The 19,287-nt window shown below is 33.9% G+C and overlaps 1 protein-coding gene across 2 annotated transcripts in view; it reads right to left on the bottom strand.

The window, feature by feature from the left end:
- LOC120780516 (protein unc-13 homolog 4B-like) overlaps nucleotides 1–12,910 on the bottom strand; it is a 257,200-nt gene extending 244,290 nt beyond the window's left edge. For both annotated transcript variants that reach the window (XM_040112786.1, XM_040112787.1), the window contains exons 1-6: nucleotides 12,791–12,910; nucleotides 8,014–8,354; nucleotides 7,901–7,948; nucleotides 7,660–7,819; nucleotides 6,428–7,245; nucleotides 6,122–6,342 (exon numbers count right to left, since the gene is read on the bottom strand). In XM_040112786.1, the coding sequence (XP_039968720.1) occupies nucleotides 6,122–6,342; nucleotides 6,428–7,245; nucleotides 7,660–7,819; nucleotides 7,901–7,948; nucleotides 8,014–8,354; nucleotides 12,791–12,889 (1,687 nt within the window). In that variant the 5' untranslated portion in view covers nucleotides 12,890–12,910. The remainder of the gene's footprint in view (nucleotides 1–6,121; nucleotides 6,343–6,427; nucleotides 7,246–7,659; nucleotides 7,820–7,900; nucleotides 7,949–8,013; nucleotides 8,355–12,790) is intronic.
- Nucleotides 12,911–19,287: the final 6,377 nt, after the last annotated feature.

Here is a 19,287-nt window from a genome sequence, read left to right as displayed (position 1 = left end):
AAAACAGACTGCCTACTTCGAAACGGTACACACGACCACAACACGTGCGGGATGAGATAGATACCGAAATCTGAAGAGGGAAGCGAGACGCATTCGCAGAAAAAAGGAGAGAGGCCGAAATGCGTGAGTATGAAGGACTTGACAAGCTGGCCGACAGGGGTAATGCTCTAAAATTCCACGAAAGATTCGGCTACTTACAGAAGGTTTCAAGACCGGAGTATAATTTTGTAGGTCCCAAAGTGGTGATCTAGTGGCTGATGTTCAGAGCATACTTAAGTTATGGAGGGAACACTTCTCTAGCCTGCTAAATGGCAGTGAAAGTATAACACAAAAAGATAGTGAAGTGATAGAGATAGTGATTCTCCAATCGATAACGACGGAGCTGACGTTCCATTGCCCTACCGTGAAGAAGTTCGAATAGCAATTACCCTTCTGAAGAACAACAATGCGACGGAGGCACATGGACGGGGGCGAAGGACTGATAACAATTCTTTATAGAATATGGTCGGACGAAAGCATTCTCGACGATTGGAATTTAAGTATGCTCTGTTCAATGCACAAAGAGGGAGACCCCACAATCTGCAACGTGGGATAAGCATCCTCAACATCGCGAATAAGGTTTTATAGAGCGTATTAAAGTATGTGCACGAAAAAAATTGGTCGAACATACGAGTATAACGTTATAAAACTTATGTTTATTATTCAATTTCAGAAATATTTGCACAAGTTATAGATTATATATAGATTTATAAGAATTCAAGATATAATATTCAGGATAATTTCTTATAAGCGAATAATCGTAATTTAGACTTAACATCCTTCATAAATTATTCCTAAATTGCCTCTCATTTTTCACTGTATGTTGCGTCTTTAACAGTTTCGGTTTAATAATGGCCCAATAAGCCTCCATCGGCCTGAGCTCTGGGCAATTTGGAGAGTTCCCCTCTTTGGGAACAAGAGAACAAGAACCACCTATTGTCTTGGTACCACTTTAAAGAGGTTTTTCCGTTATGACATGTCGATTAGGCCAAAAGAGTACTGGATCCTCATGAAGCTTAAGTAAAGGCAAAAGACGTTTCTGTATTAACATAAATGTCTTGATTTATTGTTCCATAGCCTATAAAAGGTTGACTTTTAAAGCCACACTGACAAATGGCCTGCCATACTAGAAATATTTTTGGGAATTTGTCAAGCTTTTTTTTTAATTTATCAGAAACATTTCCTCTTTTGTTTTCTGTATAAAATTGTCGCCCTCGAATTTTTTTAAAGTCCGTTTTTACATAGGATTCATTGTCCATTGCAACGCAGTTAAAATTAGGCATGAACTTTTCATATAATTGCCGAGCACGTCGTTTTGCCAAAACATGCGGTTTGGTGCTGCATTCACTATAAAGGAATGTAACTCATTTCCTTTGCGTACTTTCTGTACATATAGAGGTGACATTTGCGCTTTTTTGACGACATCTTGTTCTGAAAGTCAAGGATTTCGTTTCAAATAGGTCAACACTTTTTTTTGCTATAAGTGGAGATTGAAGTCCTTGTTTTCTACCACTACCCGCCTTTCTATTGAATGATAAGGGGTCACTGTATCTCTTAAGTACGAAAGATATCGAAGATTTTGCAATTTTTAAGTTTTTGGCGATGTCGCTGTGAGACATGCCTGGATTTTCCAGCTTTTTATGCAAAACCGATTCGCGAACGTGTATATTCATTGCTGAAAAATTTTACACTAACCATAGTTTTGTAAAAAATATAATGCAATTATGTAGATAATGTAGTAAACTTTGCGTGTAAATTTTAATTTTGATTTTACCGTTAAAAATTTTTAAGCTGTGCGGATTTCTATATGACCAGCTTTTTCGTGCACATACTTTAAGTGAAAAATCAACAGCTGACCAGATATTCACTATGCGCCAAACCTTGTAAAAGACCCGTGAAAAAAGGATCAACACACACTACCTCTTCGTCGATTTTAAAGATGCTTTTGACAGCACGAAAAGGAGCTGCCTCTTTGCCGCGATGTCTGAATTTGGTATCACCGCAAAACTATTACGGCTGTTGAGCAATACCACTCCGAGCAGTTTGATACCAAAAAAGGCGTGCAAGACGAGAATGACAGAGAAATCGTTCCCCTTCCTTTCAGCTTCAATTAAAATCTGCTGTATGTAAATTAAAAAAAATCGCTTAAACGTGAGGAAGAATTCAAAACTAAAATGTATATAAAGAAGGTGGGTCAAATTCAAGCAAGCAAAATTCCCTTTTGAAAGCCCAAAAGTCAATGAACTGACTCTAACATGCCTATACGAGACATGGGTGGAAATTAGGCTTGAAGTGACGAGGAAAAGGCTAATTGTTTTGCAAATCACCTAGAAAAGGTATTCCAACCTCATTGCCCAAAGAACAACTTTGAGCTGTCCAGCATACCTAACATAGTTAACGAGTCACTTGACCTTCTGAAATTATTGGAATAATCAAAGAAGTTAATCCAAAAAAAGTCGCCGGGACACGATAATATTACCCCAAAAATGCTTATTGAGTTACCATATATTGCTGTAGAAGTAGTCTCTTTGCTCTTCAACGTAATTCTTAATATCGGATACTATCCTAATTGATGGAAAAAGTTGCAGATTATCTTGACGGATAATCCTGGGAAAGACTTAACACAGCCGTCTTCATACAGACAAATCAGTGTTCTACCCTGTCTTTCTAAAATATTTGAAAAAGTGACTATCAAAGATTCGAGATAACTCCTTTCCTCCACGAAAATAATATAATACCAACACACCAATTCGGGTTTCGTGAAAATCATAGCACGATAGAGCAAATATGTAGAATTACTAACGAAATAAGAAAAGCATTTGAGCACAGAGAGTACTGTTTAGCTATATTTCTAGACATGGCTCAGGCGTTTATAAAAGCATTGTTCACTTAAAATCTGTACGCACTCTAGGGACCGCTGTTCCGTTATTTTACAAATTTTCTGAGTAAAATCAGTTGATCTGAGTATATAGTTAAAATACAGTTATGTATAGGACTTTTCAGTACCCTTGCTTATCAGTTGGCTTTTAAATGTGAAATGGAGTACGCTAATCGAAAATTAATAGTGAACGAATTTATAGCAAATCCGACATGGTCAGGTTCAAAAATTGGAAAAAAATTAAAATTGTCCAAAACAACAGTTTGTAGTGTAATTAAACGGTACAAAAATACTTTGAGCATAGAAAGAGCTAAAAAAATGTGTGTAAAAGGAGGAGCGCGGGATTAAGAATTAGTAAGGAAGATACTAACCTCAATTAAAAAAAATCCCGGGCTATCTGACAGTGATCGCGCCAAAAAATTCGGGACAAGTATAAGTACCGCCAGGCGAATACGTTTAAATGCTGGGCTAAATACATACCGTGCAATTAAGTACCCAAACAGATCTGACAAACAGAATATTTTGGCAAAAAGACGCGTACGACTTCTGTACAATCAGATTTTGACGAAGTTCAAAGGCTGTCTTGTAATGGATGACGAAACTTATGTCGAACTCGATTGCAATCAACTTCCTGGACAAAAGTTTTATGTTGCAAACAAGCGTGGGAATGTGGAAGCAAAATATAAATATAAAAAAATTGATAAATACCGTCAAAAAGTTATGATTTGGCAAGCAATATGCTCCTGTGGCCTTAAAAGTCGTACTTTCGTAACGTCGACCACAATGACATCGGATATTTATATAAAAGAGTGTCTTGAGAAAAGATTACTGCCGTTTATTCGACATCACAGAACTTCTGTAAAATTTTGGCCAGATTTGGCGAGCATACATTATTCTTCCACCGCCATGAAGTGGTATCAAAATAACAAGGTTGAAGTAATACCAAAAATCTTTAATCCGCCTAATTGTCCACAGCTTCGCCCAATAGAAAAATATTGGGCGATAGTAAAAAACAATTTAAGGAGAAGTGGTCGGGTAATAAAAAAATATGACTCAATGTTGCCTTTATGGAATAAACATGCAGCTAAAGTAACAAGAAAAACTGTTCGAAAGTTAATGTCTTCTATTAAAAAACATGCTCGCAACTTGCTACATAACAAAGTTGAATAATTATATCTTGTAATAAAATTAAAAGCTTAATAAATTATCTTCTTTAACGTATAAAAATTTTTAGTTTCCGTTGTTTATCTTTTTAGTTATAATAATATTTTTGCGTACAGATTTTAAGTGAACAATGCTTTATAAGATTACAAATATTCTACCTTTAGAATTGTATAAAACATTGGAGTCTTATTTAAAAAGTATCTTATTTAGGAAGTAACTTATCTTGGTATTCACCTAGATAGAAGACTTACGTGGAGAAAACATATATCTAGTAAAATAACTAGCATGAAGATAAGAGCTGCAAATTTAAATTGGATTTTAAATAAAAACTCCAAACTTACCTTAGACAACAAAGTGCTTTTATATAATGCGGTTATAAAGCCGATTTGGATGCATGGCATTCAACTGTGGGGTACGACCTGTGCACCTAATATTGATATAATACAAAGGTTCCAACCAAAAATGCTTAAAACAATCACATGCGAAATGAAAATAATAAAAAAAAATTAAAAAAAACCTAACAGTTGTTTGTATCACCTTAAGCTAATCGTGAAATTGAAATTAAAATTCAAAATTGAAAGAATGTATTTCGGAAGATATGATTGTCAAAACAAAAATATCATAACGGTATAGTATTCGCGTACATACTATGTATTTAGTTATACAATATATAGATGACAAGACGAGTAGAACTTCGTTAATGAAACTTGGTACAGGAGTACCTTGGCAAAAAGTGAGGACGAGTTCGTAAATCTTATCTTAAATTAAGACACAAAACTGTAATTTGACCCAGGGAATTGTAGTAGCTAGGGGCTCCTATGGGAAAACAATTTTGAAAAAATGAGCCCCACCCTCTTATATCTCCTAAACTGATAAAGCTACAATAGCCAAATTCGCTTAGGAACTCCTACCGGCAGTGTAACTATGGATGAAATGGGATAACAACCACGCTCACTTTTAATATAACACAACTTTAAATTCCATCTCATTATTTTATTTTTCAGTATACAAATCAAAAATCAATTAAAACTTTTCACGAATACTCCCCCTAAGTTCTATCACCTTATGACCAAAAATTGCCCAACTTGGATCAAAGCTATTCAAGTATGTTGACTCCAGTTTTTATTGCGAACTTGTTACCGAAAATATTGGTCAGTCTGTTAAATATATTATAGAAATTCGGAGAACATCCTTTCCTGATAATAGTATGCTGAGGCGAGATAAAAATAGAATTATAATATTACCTGTGTTCTCTTTGTCATTGCAACCCTATGTAGGGGATGTTTCGCCTTCTCACATTAGCTCGCCCTCGAACGGATGTTCTTAGGCTACCCAGAGGATACTTGGCCAAAGACCGGAAGTAGTGAGCTGCTTGAGCCATGTGTAAAAGAATCGTTTCTGGCCACTCCCAAGTGAATGGCGATCAGATAACTTTCCTCACTTGCGTGAACTTCTACACATGACTCCATCCTCCCTTCAATTTAAATTAACAATACATCAAATTTGATTGTAATTTATTACGATTTGGTCGAACAAGTAATGTTGAATTCTTTCGCAATATCTTTAAACTAATGTCTTGCCAACACCTGAATGTATTTTTCCGGGGTTGCTACTGGTTAGTTGCAATAGTATGAAATATTCCATCCTAACTTAGCTCTTCCTTAATTTGTATACGGTAAAGGAAAAAGAATTAGATGGAATTTCAAATTGAGACATGCTATGTAGGCGTGGTTGTATTCTGCAAATGAATTGGAGGAGACCATTTAAATGATGTTATATTGAGAGTTTAATTGTATCGATTTCACTTCACATTGAATAAAAAAAAACATTTGAATTTCCCTTAATAATTAGTGTGTTTTTTATTTTGTTTTAGAAAAAATTCATATCACTCATATTGGAAACTATACTAACTATTTCGATTAGTTATAGGTGTTAGGTAAACAAAATTATAATATTTTGTAGCAGCTTGTTGCGAGAGTATAAAAATGCATGTAGTTAATATTGTTACGTTAAAAGTACAAAATTAATATAGTTCCTTACCTAAGCAAACAAACCGCTTTAACACCAAATATAGTTCGAACAGTGTTGTTCCCATGTTGAGAGATTCTTCATCCAAAAAGTTGGAAAACTCCAAAGTGTCGTCCGGTATTTCCATTCTTTTAATATTTGCACAAACGTTCTCAACTTTTTCTTTACATACATCGAACAAATTTAAATCATAATATTTGAAAAGGATGCTCGAATAGTTAATTCTTAGTTTTCTGTAAAAAAAAAACAATAATAATTATTATTATTATTACAATAACAATTATATAAGTTTCTTTGAAATGGAGATATTGAACTTACTGATAAAAGTGTTTATCAAAATGCTCCATTCCTCTTTGTAAATCAGATCGCACCATTTGAATGAGCTTTATAAGAAACTGTAAGTTTTCTTCGTCATTGTGTTCATCACGTATATGTGGCTTACTTCCTTCCATAATATATTCCAACCACTCTTTTGTAGCAGTATTTATAACTGCTTCTAGAACTAGATCAATGTTCATTACATCCTGGTTCTTTAGGCTAATAAAACCATAAATATTTTCAGGAAATATGTCTATCACCGGTTGTCCCAATGCTTTGATTTTCGAAATAATATCTAAAATATCGCATAGTGTGCTCACAATATGTTTATCACTAACATTTCTAGCGCGAATTTTTCGCAGAATTGAAAAGCATGACGGCAAAACTCGTTTCACTCCTTCCCAAAACGTTTTTACGTCTTCACAATCTGATTGAAGTAATTTTACGGTGGGTATAACAATATCTAGAATATTGTTAAAGAGAATAAAATTTAATTTATGATTTTCGTGGATTTTCGAGTACACCACCCATTGGCAAAGGGCGCATTCAAAGTTTGTAAGGCCACTTTGAACTGCATGTTGCGACCGAATAAGTTCCGCATTTGTAGTAAATTTGCCATTCCACCAGTATTCAGCTACTTGGGAGCTTTCCAGCTCATGAATCAGTAACAGGTTTAATAAGTGTTTATGCTCTTGAAGAGCAACACGTTTATTCTTTTCCGCACTCAATGTCATGTTGAGTAATACCGAGCCTCGACTTTTTGTTTTAGAACCCTTTTCTAAATTGTACCAAACAGTTAAACCTGAACTAGAAATTGACTGAAATAAGAGATATTCATTTATTTTACGCACACATTCATACATACATATATGGATATTTTATCAAATATGATAGATACCATAAATTACGACACGTTACGTCTTAACCGATATAAGTATAAAGGAAACTGCCCGCTTTTTCATTACAAAATTGTGTTGACCAGTTTTTACTGAGTTAGTCGCAACCAAATATGATAAACCAAACCAACCAAAAATGATAAAACTGCGACAGACTCAAAATGAAAGCAAAGAAATGTAAAACATTGTAAAAATGTAAAACCTTTATAGTTACTGTAAACCAATCCTCCGTATTATGTCACTCATTACATAGTGCTCTTTTATAATTTTAACAAAAGCAAGGGAAAGAAATTATCGTAATTTACATTTCTATCATTCTTGGTTTAAACATCAGACCTTCAGAGTAATTGCTGCGCGGCCAATTAATTCATTATCATGTTTTCCCGTAGATGCGGTTTGAGCAATTTCTTTCATCAGCTTACTTAGTCCCTTAACTCCTTTTACATCGAGTAATTTATTAACCTTTTCTTTGATAGTTTCTGCAGCATCAAAATCCCTTTAAGTATAGTTGTACAATTGCGTAAATTTTTACTATATTTCTAGTCATCATTCAACATATATTTCATATAATTTTTACCATATTTCTACCACCAGTACCTCCTCTTTAGGGTTATCAATGATAGGTCTATAAATTTCACATATGTATAAATTTAGAACGGTTAAGAATTTATATGGTCGAAGTTAACTTACAATGAAAAATGTTCTTCCCAAATTGGATTTAGTGTTGTATGCTTTACAGATGTATTATAACGATGCGAAGCATTCGACTCCAAGTAAATAGTAGCAAAAGGATCTGAAAATCCGTTTGCATCTTTTGGCAATAAATTTTCTGCTTTAATAATTTCCACATTAAGACGCAGTTTAGGCGGTTCTTTTTGCCTTGCCATTCTCAAAATTTCTTCATGCTTTGTGTTTGATATTTTAAATACTTCTTGCGCGAATTCCAAAAGAATATTGGGACATATGTCATAACTCTCACGTCCACAATTATTGCATATCTCAAAAAGAATTTCTTGATAAAGATCATCAATCTGAAAAGAATATTAGACACACTATTTAATATCATTATTTACACTGATTAATATTTTTAGAGTATAGAACAGTTTTTAGTACAATATGCATTCATAGAAGACATTTAACTATTACTGTGGAGGGAGGAATGAACAAATAATATTGATGTTTGCATCTAAGATGTAAACATTTCTTGTTACGTTTTTTGTTATATAATTCTACAAATATATTTGAAATTACTTATGTATATTTCGTAGGTCAGAGGAAATATAAAAAATTATGCCATATCATCCATCTACCACCAAATTTCTTGTCGTACAAAAAACAGTGAAACAGTTTAAATAAAACCCTTCTCCTACTTCCTACTTCTTCTTCTTCTTCTTAATTGGCGTAGACACCACTTACGCGATTATAGCCGAGTTAACAACAGCGCGCCAGTCGTTTCTTCTTTTCGCTACGTGGCGCCAATTGGATATTCCAAGCGAAGCCAGGTCCTTCTCCACTTTGTCCTTCCAACGGTGTGGAGGTCTTCCTCTTCCTCTACTTCCCCCGGCGGGTACTGCGTCGAATACTTTCAGAGCTGAAGTGTTTTCGTCCATTCGGACAACATAACCTAGCCAGCGTAGCCGCTGTCTTTTAATTCGCTGAACTATGTCAATGTCGTCATAAGTATATCTCATACAGCTCATCGTTGCATCGAATGAGATATTCGCAGTTGCCAACGCGCAAAGGACCTTAAGTCTTTCGCAGAACTTTTCTCTCGAAAACTCGTAACGTCGACTCATCAGTTGTTGTCATCGTCCAAGCCTCTCCACCATATAGCAGGACGGGAATTATGAGTGACTTATAGAGTTTGGTTTTTGTTCGTCGAGAGAGGACTTTGCTTCTCAATTGCCTACTCAGTCCGAAGTAGCACCTGTTGGCAAGAGTTATTCTGCGTTGGATTTCTAGGCTGACATTGTTGGTGGTGTTTATGCTGGTTCCAAGATAGACGAAATTGTCTACAACTTCAAAGTTATGACTGTCAACAGTGACGTGGGAGCCAAGACGCGAGTGCGACGACTGTTTGTTTGATGACAGGAGATATTTCGTCTTGCCCTCGTTCACTGCTAGACCCATTTGTTTTGCTTCCTTGTCCAGTCTGGAGAAAGCAGAACTAACGGCACGGGAGTTGAGGCCGATGTTTTTTTACGTTGCGGGTCCCAAACCCAGCGCACAACCCTATGTAGGGGATGTTTCACCTTCTCACTTTAGCTCGCCTTCAAACGGATGTTCTTAGGCTACCCAGAGGATACTTGGTCAAAGACCGGAAGTCGTGAGCTACTTGAGTCATATGTAAAAGAATCGTTTCTGGCCACTCCCAAGTGAATGGTGATCAGAGAACTTTTCTCACTTGCGTGAACTTCTACACTTGACTCCATCCTCCTACTACTGTGGACAAAAATATTAAGTGTTTTTAATATAATTTTTACGCGAAAACCCATTCATCGAAGTATTTTTTTCTGGGTTAGTATGACTGTGCCTGTGCCAAATGTCACATTAAAATAATCATTAGTGTTTAGTTTGTTTGTCTTTCTGAGGTACATAAGATTTTGGACACTTTTACGATGTGTGAATTTATTCAATAAAGAAATTTTATTAAATTTTGTGTGTAGAATCAAATTTCAGGTGCCAAAACGTCCGAATATCGTGGGGAAAGGTGAGCCGAAATCGAAAAACCCACGACAAAAATTAGGATTAAGACAGTTTTCTTCGATTATCACGGTGTGGTGCACTCCGAATTCCTTCCGCTGGCTAATTTGTTAACAAGGAATACTATTTCAGTGTTATGCGTCGTATGCGCGAAGCTATTCGTAAAAAGAGGCCAGAAACATACAGTGTTCAACTTGGCTGGTCATTAGAATACTGTCTCAGGATTTCAGGGATAAAATGGGTAAGTGTGGACAGAAGTTCTCTAAATCAAAAATATACATATGTATGTAGGTATAGTATATAGCAATTTTCGAATATATTGAATATTTGAAGGAATAAGGGATTTAAAAAAAACTTGAATGGCCTCACATTGGGTAGCAGCTTAAAAATTGATGGTTAGCTTTTTTCATTCTGAAGTAGATTTCGATGGTGGCCCTTTACAATTGGAAGAATCATGTAACTTCATACAAAATACATACACTCTCGTCGTTATTTTTTTTAAACCTCTTTCTTTTAGCAAGATTTTCGACCTTACTACTGACCAAAAAAGTTAGCTGTATTTTGTTAATGGCCTTAATTTATATAAAAAAGTTTTAAAATCAAATAGTTAACAAACTGTGTTAACATTTGTTCCCAACATAGAATCGACTCTCGAATGATTGTAAAGAAATATCCGATAAAATCGAGATGAGAAATTTGTTTAGATGACTTGCTATACTTTATTTGTGAGGAACAAAATGTAAGCAAACCTCTTGAGACCTCTTGTTGGAAGTGTTTAATGGAATCCGATCATACAAGGTGTGTTCCAAAGTAAACAGGACTTTTTGAATCTAGCGCCCCCATGAGATTTTCATGACATTTCATGGATTGGAAGTGATGAAACAAGTTTATGGCGATGATTGCCTATCCCGTAGCAGAGAGCACGAGTGGTTTCAACGTTTTCAAAGTGGTCATGAGGACATACATAAATGATAAAAACCAGCCGAAATCATCATTGAAATTCATGCAAATGGAATTGAACATCTCCAAAACATCGATTTATCGCATTTTGACCAAACATTTGGGCTTACGAAAGGTGTGTGCTGACGACTAAAAATTGCTCAGAATGCAACATTCGAAGGACGATTATTTGACCAAAATTCACATTTTATCCATTAACCACTCCCCGTTTTCACCTGATAAGGCACCGTGCGACTTCTTCCTTTTCGGAAAAATGCATTTGCCATGAAAGGAAAGCGTTATACAGACGTAGAGGCCATTCAAAAGGCTTGCACCGGCATACAGGCAGCCATACCGGCCAACGTGTTAAAACACTCGTTCGAAATGCTTTTGGACCGTGCAAAAAGCTGTATTGAAGCAGAGGGAGACTATTTTGAATAAAATAAATTGATTTTACCGAAAAAACAATTTGTTCTGTTTTTTTTTTTAAGTCCTGTTTACTTTGGAAACTACCTTGTAGAGGACAGTCAGTCGGATGTTCGAAAATCCTGATATTAGTTGTATGGGGGTAACTCAAGTTTTCGCTAAATTTTTATTTATATTTAGCGTAAAGATACACTGTTATGAGTAAAACATGCTAGCTCATTTTCATTGAGATAACTCACATATTGGCCGATATATGCGGTACAAAGTCACCCGGAAGTTCGATTATCTTTATTTTATATATATGCTAACTAAGGGAAGTATTGGTCCGATTCAATCCATTTTTGACATACAGACATACCATTGTCAGAGAAGTACTATCCCTGAATTTCAATTATATATCTCACTCATTGACCTATATTTTCTAACAAAAGTCAACTATAGGTACCGGGGTCTAAATAAATGTATTATTAAAATGGAATAAAATAGTGTAAAAAATTAAAAATTCTTTTATTTTCAAACCGTGTTAAAACAAAACCGTGTAAAAGGAGAATTAAGTGTATAGTTGTATTAATTTTAAGTCATCCCGAAGTAAAAATTAGTGATATTGGTATGTTTTTGTAGTATAATACGTGGATAATATAGCTATGAGCGGGTGAGACCCTTTTTCTTTTTGTTTACTCTTGTTCATTTACAAAATATTGATAATGTAAAAACTTATTATTTGTTTGCATGCTACCGTTGTGTTATTGTGTAAATAAGTCAAACTTAAGACAACTTTAATATGATATAAAGGTATTTGTGCACTTTTTGTGATTAAATAAATGTGTAAAAACTATTTAGTGATGTGTTAGTGGATATAATATAAATTGATATATTATACGATAGTAATACAAGTATAAAGTTCATAGCATGTTACATAGAAAGATTGCATACTTTAATTTGTTAATTTTTGGACTTGAAACGCGAATTTGAATTCGAAAATTGTAAGTCTCCGGCGGCTATGTGTATATATAATCTTAATCTGCATATACTGACTGGTTTTAGTAAAGTTCATTTTAATATAAATATCTTAGACATTAAACAAAATTTGTAAACGAAACTTAGTGAACCGTGACCTATTTTATAACATACCAAATATGGTTGCAATATTTTTGTATAGTATATAAAGATTTTACAACACCTAGAAATATTTTTCCGCCTTCGATCATCACAAATATCGTGAGGATAAGATATTCGGTTGAACCCTGAACATAATTCTTCCTTACTTGTTTCTATTCTTTGTTTTTTTTTGCAAAGATGTATGATATAATATTCTTAATTTAACCCTATAATAAATTAATCTTGGCCAAACAAAGTTTGTTTTTCTATGAACATATACAATATTTGAATTCAAACTCACAGTCATCAAATGACATGCAGATGTGGCATATTGGTCAATCAATTGCCTGCGAATTCCACGGAAATGGTTGCTTGATATGCTACCGTTTTTGTTCAACATTTTTGAAATTTCATTATACGAATTAAACGATGGTATTGTTTGTAATTTTTTATTTGATGATTTTGAATTAACACTTAAAAGCTTAAAAGCTCTATTAAATGCAGCGCAAGTCCTACGGCTTGAGATTTGCTGAGGATGTGAAGTAGTACTCATTTTTTGTAAACAAAATCCAACGCACTTCTTCTGAACACAAAACTGAAGCAAAAATATTTTACACTTTTATGCAATTAATTTTCACGTAAAAATTTTCAAATTTCAAATAAAAATGCGCGACTATTATAAATTTAATGCTAAAATTTAGCAGAAACGAATGAACCAACTACTTAAGAATACACGTAATAATGCTTATGTATAATTACATAGCAGATACTTTGTCCATGAACCTATTCGTACATTTGGTTGAATGTTTAAACATTATAATACAAAAGTATATACTGTACAGAATATAAGCATGTGCAGTTCTCCGCGAGCATCATCAAAAGGAAATGAGTGCGTTTCGTTCAATGTTCGTATTTTTAGAATGTTAAAAGGCAACTCTTGATAATGAAAAATTTCGAAAACCTTAATACATACAGACATATACCATATATGTACATAAGTATATGCATGAAAGTAAAACATATGGCAACGGAATTTGGTATATTGTGTGCACAAATATACCTTAATGTTATCTACTTTTTCTAAATGTTTACTTCGATAATATTCACTTCAGTTACATATAAAATGTGTAATTTCCATGTTCGAAATGATATTTTAATCGAGTTGGGCTATTAGATATGTGGTCTCTGTTTGCAACGATTTTCGAGTTGTTATTAGCAAGTAATGAACTTCTAATGCCACTTAATTTAGAATGAGTCACAACGAAGTGGATATTGTATACAAAAACTTTTTCTTAGCAAAATAAGTTTTGTAAGTCGAGAATAAAAATAAGTATATATAGCACATATATACCCGAAAATATGCTTGTATTCAGTTTTTTAGATATTTTTTTTCAGCTCTAGGTCGCCACAAGTACCCTGTTGCCAGGTATAGGTTGGTATTGCAATAAAAAATATTCGAACATTGTCATTTGAAAAACAGTGATTTTAATTATAATACACTTGCGATATTTTGTGTTCATTTTCTTAGCAAAATAAGTTTACAATAAATTTTGTTAGTCGAGAATAAAAACAAGAATATAGAGCACATATGTACATACCCGAAAATATGCTTTTATGTATTGTCTTTTATATAAGATTTTTCTTTTCAGTCCTAGGTCGCCACTAGTACCCTGTTGCCAGGTATAGAATGGTATTGCAATAAAAAATATTCGAACATTGTTACTTGAAAAACAGTGCTTTTCATTTTTAATTGACTAATTCTTTTGGAATATAAAGTACACTAAAACAAGCAAAGAAGGGCTAAGTTCGGGTGTCACCGAACATTTTATACTCTCGCATGATAAAGTGATAATCGAGATTTCATTATCCGTCATTTACATATTTTTCAAATACCGTATTTGTGTAAACTTTTATTCCGCTATCATCATTGGTTCATAATGTATATATATATTATACAGAGAAGGCATCAGATGGAATTCAAAATAGCGTTATATTGGAAGAAGGCGTACTCACCCATATTTCGTACATGTCATCAGGGTGTTAAGAAAATATTATATACCGAATTTCATTGAAATCGGTAGAGTAGTTCCTGAGACATGGTTTTTGGTCCATAAGTGGGCGACGGCACGCCCATTTTCAATTTAAAAAAAAAACCGGGGTGCAGCTTCCTTCTGCCATTTCTTACGTAAAATTTAGTGTTTCTGACGTTTTTTGTTAGTCGGTTAACGCACTTTTAGTGATTTTCAACATAACCTTTGTATGGGAGGTGGGCGTGATTATTATCGGATTTCTTCCATTTGGAACTGTTTATGGAAATGCCTGAAGGACACGACTCTATAGAGTTTGGTTGACATAGCTATAGTAGTTTCCGAGATATGTACAAAAAACTTAGTAGGAGGCGGGGCCACGCCCACTTTTCCAAAAAAATTACGTCCAAATATGCCCCTCCCTAATGCGATCCTTTGTGCCAAATTTCACTTTAATATCTTTATTTATGGCTTAGTTATGACCCTTTATAGGTTTTGGTTTTCGCCATTTTGTGGGCGTGGCAGTGGGCCGATTTTGCCCATCTTCGAACTTAACCTTCTTATGGAGCTAAGAAATACGTGTACCAAGTTTCATCATGATATCTTAATTTTTACTCAAGTGAGAGCTTGCACGGGCGGACGGACGGACAGACAGACACCCGGATTTCAACTCTACTCGTCACCCTGATCACTTTGGTATATATAACACTATATCTGAATCTTTTAGTTTTAGGACTTACAAACAACCGTTATGTGAAGAAAACTATAATACTCTTCTTAGCAACTTTGTTGCGAGAGTATAAAAATTAGTTATCGACAATAACCAGGCTTAAGTACAATTCAATTCAAATCCTTAATGGATCGACTAAATATACAAATTTATTACTGTACACCACGTCAAAGCACTAGTAATGGCCCAATAGAAAGGGTGCTTTTGACATTACTAAAAAAGATGTTTTAACTAAACCCACGTAGACCTGAAAGATACCTTAAAAAAGGCTCAGGAAGAGATGTTACACTACCATAAAAAAAAGTGTTGCAAATAGCTAAGATGAAGGAGAAAAAATATATGAAACAAATAAGGAAGGGCTAAGTTCGGGTGTCACCGAACATTTTATACTCTCGCATGATAAAGTGATAATCGAGATTTCATTATCCGTCATTTACATATTTTTTTATTTTGCTGTAAAATTAATTAGATTAGATTAATTTGTGTACTTTGAGTATTGAATTGTATTTTCATTTCCTAATGTATATATTATACAGAGAAGACATCAGATGGAATTCAAAATAGCGTTATATTGGAAGAAGGCGTGGTTGTGAACCGATTTCACCCATATTTCGTACATGTCATCAGGGTGTTAAGAAAATATTATATACCGAATTTCATTGAAATCGGTCTAGTAGTTCCTGAGATATGGTTTTTGGTCTATAAATGGGCGACGCCACGTTTTTTGTTAGTCGGTTAACGCACTTTTGGTGATTTTCAACATAACCTTTGTATGGGAGGTGGGCGTGGTTATTATCCGATTTCTTCCATTTTTGAACTGTGTATGGAAATGCCTGTTGGAAATGACTCTGTAGAGTTTGGTTGACATAGCTATAGTAGTTTCCGAGATATGTACAAAAAACTTAGTAGGGGGCGGGGCAACGCCGACTTTTCCAAAAAAAATTACGTCCAAATATGCCCCTCCCTAATGCGATCCTTTGTGCTAAATTTCAATTTAATACCTTTAATGGCTTAGTTATGACACTTTATAGGTTTTCAGTTTTCGCCATTTTGTGGGCGTGGCAGAGGGCCGATTTTGCCCATCTTCGAACTTAACCTTTTTATGGAGCCAAGAAATACGTGTACCAAGTTTCATCAATTTTTACTCAAGTTACAGCTTGCACGGACGGACAGACAGACATCCGGATTTCAACTCTCCTCGTCACCCTGATCACTTTGGTATATATAACCCTATATCTGACTCTTTTAGTTTTAGGACTTACAAACAACCGTTATGTGAACAAACCTATAATATCTCCTTAGCAACTTTGTTGCGAGAGTATAAAAAACTTTTAATGAAGGTATGCGACAAGTTCAGCAAAATGCAAAGCTGAAAGAGATTTTAGTTCACGAATTTTTCTTTATGATTACAGTAGGACTGAAATGGCAGTAGATATATTTGAGTGGTTTTTTGACAAAACATTAAACAGTTTGGGATTTACTAAAAATCAACTATCTATGTTTAAAGTGAAAACACCACATGTGACAAATTAATTTTATAGTTTAAAAAACTAAGGAATATGCTTTTAAAGCATATTAAAATAAAAAGAGAAGAGTAAATATACATAGTTTTCTAAAAATATTGATATCATTTCTTTAATAAAAAAAACATAAACTCATTGTTAAGGAAATTCAAATGTTTTTTATGTAATGTGAAGTACAATCGATACAAATAAGGTTTGCATATAACATCTTTCAAATGGCCTCCACGACTTCATTTGCAGGAACGAATTCGATGATTTCAATTGTCGAGTACTTTTTTTATTGGATCAAGTCGTATGTTCAATATTGACTTCTAAAGCTTTCAGATAGTCTGGTTTATTGCTAAAGACCAATGACTTTTTTGGTGTCTAATGGTAGTAGGTTTAATAAAACTAAAAAATCATGCTTTTAAAGCACATCAAACTAAAAAGTGAAAAATAACTGTTGATGTAAACAGATAGTAATATTAACCGAAAAAAACTTGTATAATTGTGAGAAATTGAGCAACAACTTTTCGACTTCTGACTTTAAGCCAAACTCAAAGTAAAAATGTGTGTTATTTTATAATAGTAATAATAATAATAATAACACAAATATTACCCTCCTCTCACACAACTGAAGCGAGGGGCGCTGAGTTATATAAAGAGAAAGACAAGAGTAGGTAGATTTATAAGTTTTACACGACTAATGTATGGATGTAGACTTAACCTAAAATCCCATCTGAAATAACCTACGACGAAAAGTACAAATGGTTTTTGAACAAACTCTAACTTGTCAGAATGGATTTGGTAACTAGGATTCATATAACGAAGCCATATTCCAATTTACGTCTAACCAAAGTTGTAAAAAGTGATTTAGTAACATATGGATATCTAAATTCTTTATATCAACGTTTAAGAAAATACATTTTGCTTTCCAGACTAGGGCATCAACATCCAGACTAAAGTTAGGCTTAATAAAGTTAAAAACTTGTTCTAGTAAATAACTTTTTATACCTACATTTTACTTTTATGCAAAGGTACATTATTATAAATGAATGTTTCCATATTGAAGAACATATGTACCTTAAGAGAGGAATTGAATATCCTTGTCAAAGGCAAGTAGATATATTTGGCCCTATTTTTCAGGAAGCATAAGGGTATTACATCTGTGATAAAAGATGGTCTTATCTTATTTAAATTAAGTAAGGCGTCTTCTTCAGAAATAATTGGAGCGTTAATTCATAATTGGATAGGAAATATACAAGTGATCCAGTTCTTTTAAAATCTTTAAAAGTTCAGGGTTTTTTTGATTTTTAGTTTACATAACACTTTTGAGAAGCAGTAATTTGTACTTTTACTTTTAATAATTACGATAAGAGCATAGTTACTACTCAAATAAGGTAGGTAGAACAAGAGGATTACTCTGAATAATGTAACACTTCTGATCAGGCGATCACATCTAAATATTTGAAAATCGCTGTTTAAAATCTCATTATCAAAAATATGAAATCCAATTATATGAAAATTAAATTAGTACTGTTTAAGAACAAATCAGTTTATTTGGTATTTAGACCTCTTCTGATAATAATAAATGCTCAGCGAATTACTATCAATCAGTTTTTATTACCGAGAATTTTTTTTCGGAATTTTAATAACTTTTAAATTCTGTAGAAACGTCTATTTTAAACGATAGTACTTCTGCCGTAATTGAATTGAAACTTACTGATATGGATAGCATCAATTTTTAAATGTAACACAACATAAGACTTTTTATATCCTATACCGTAGTATGTTTGGAAGTTTATAAATATAGATTTTTTAGGTGCTATTAACATTTAGGGAGAGCATCTTGGACAGTGGGACGCCCTACCGTTAGGTAGAGCTCTATGAATCTTGGCGGTTCATCATTTTAAGGGCAAGGAAATCGGAGATTTCTAAGGTCAATTGGAGGAGAAGTACTCTTCTTTACAGAAGAACTATGTATTATGTATTACTTCTTCGGTAGGACGATTACGCTCTGGGCGGGATTGGAGTATTCGTGAGAGGCATCTAGACACTAAATAATATTTGAAAATTGTTTGTAGTGCCTAACTTTTTTAATGAAAATAATGCCCCTATTGCGGTTTTCAACCCAACTGCATTTAAGTCGAAGTTTAAAAATTCAGTATTGCCAATTTCAACTCAATCCGTCAAAAAAAATTGCGGTTGAAGTATGATCGAACTTCAACTTTTTTTGGTATTGCGGTTTTCAACTCTGTACAAGTGGGATTGACTAGTATATAAATAAACTTCAACTCAATAGCTATTAAGCAGTTGAAGTTCAACATTCGTGCAGTGAAATACAAAAAAATATTAAAGAAAAATGGAGGACGGGTAAAATAACTATTTTAATTAATGTTGAATTAATTTTAATTAATATTTTTTATAAATTTTCAGAAAAAATAAAGTTAAAACAAAGAAGCAATTCGAAAAATTGGTGGATTTAATGGATGGCTAAATGAGCACCTGACCCCCCTCTTAGTATAATAAAACTACACCC

This window comes from Bactrocera tryoni, unplaced genomic scaffold (assembly GCF_016617805.1).
Source record: "Bactrocera tryoni isolate S06 unplaced genomic scaffold, CSIRO_BtryS06_freeze2 scaffold_25, whole genome shotgun sequence".
Classification (NCBI taxonomy): Eukaryota; Metazoa; Arthropoda; class Insecta; order Diptera; family Tephritidae; genus Bactrocera; species Bactrocera tryoni.
The sequence above is the reverse complement of the archived record's forward strand: the minus strand, read 5'-3'. Positions and strand labels throughout refer to the sequence as shown.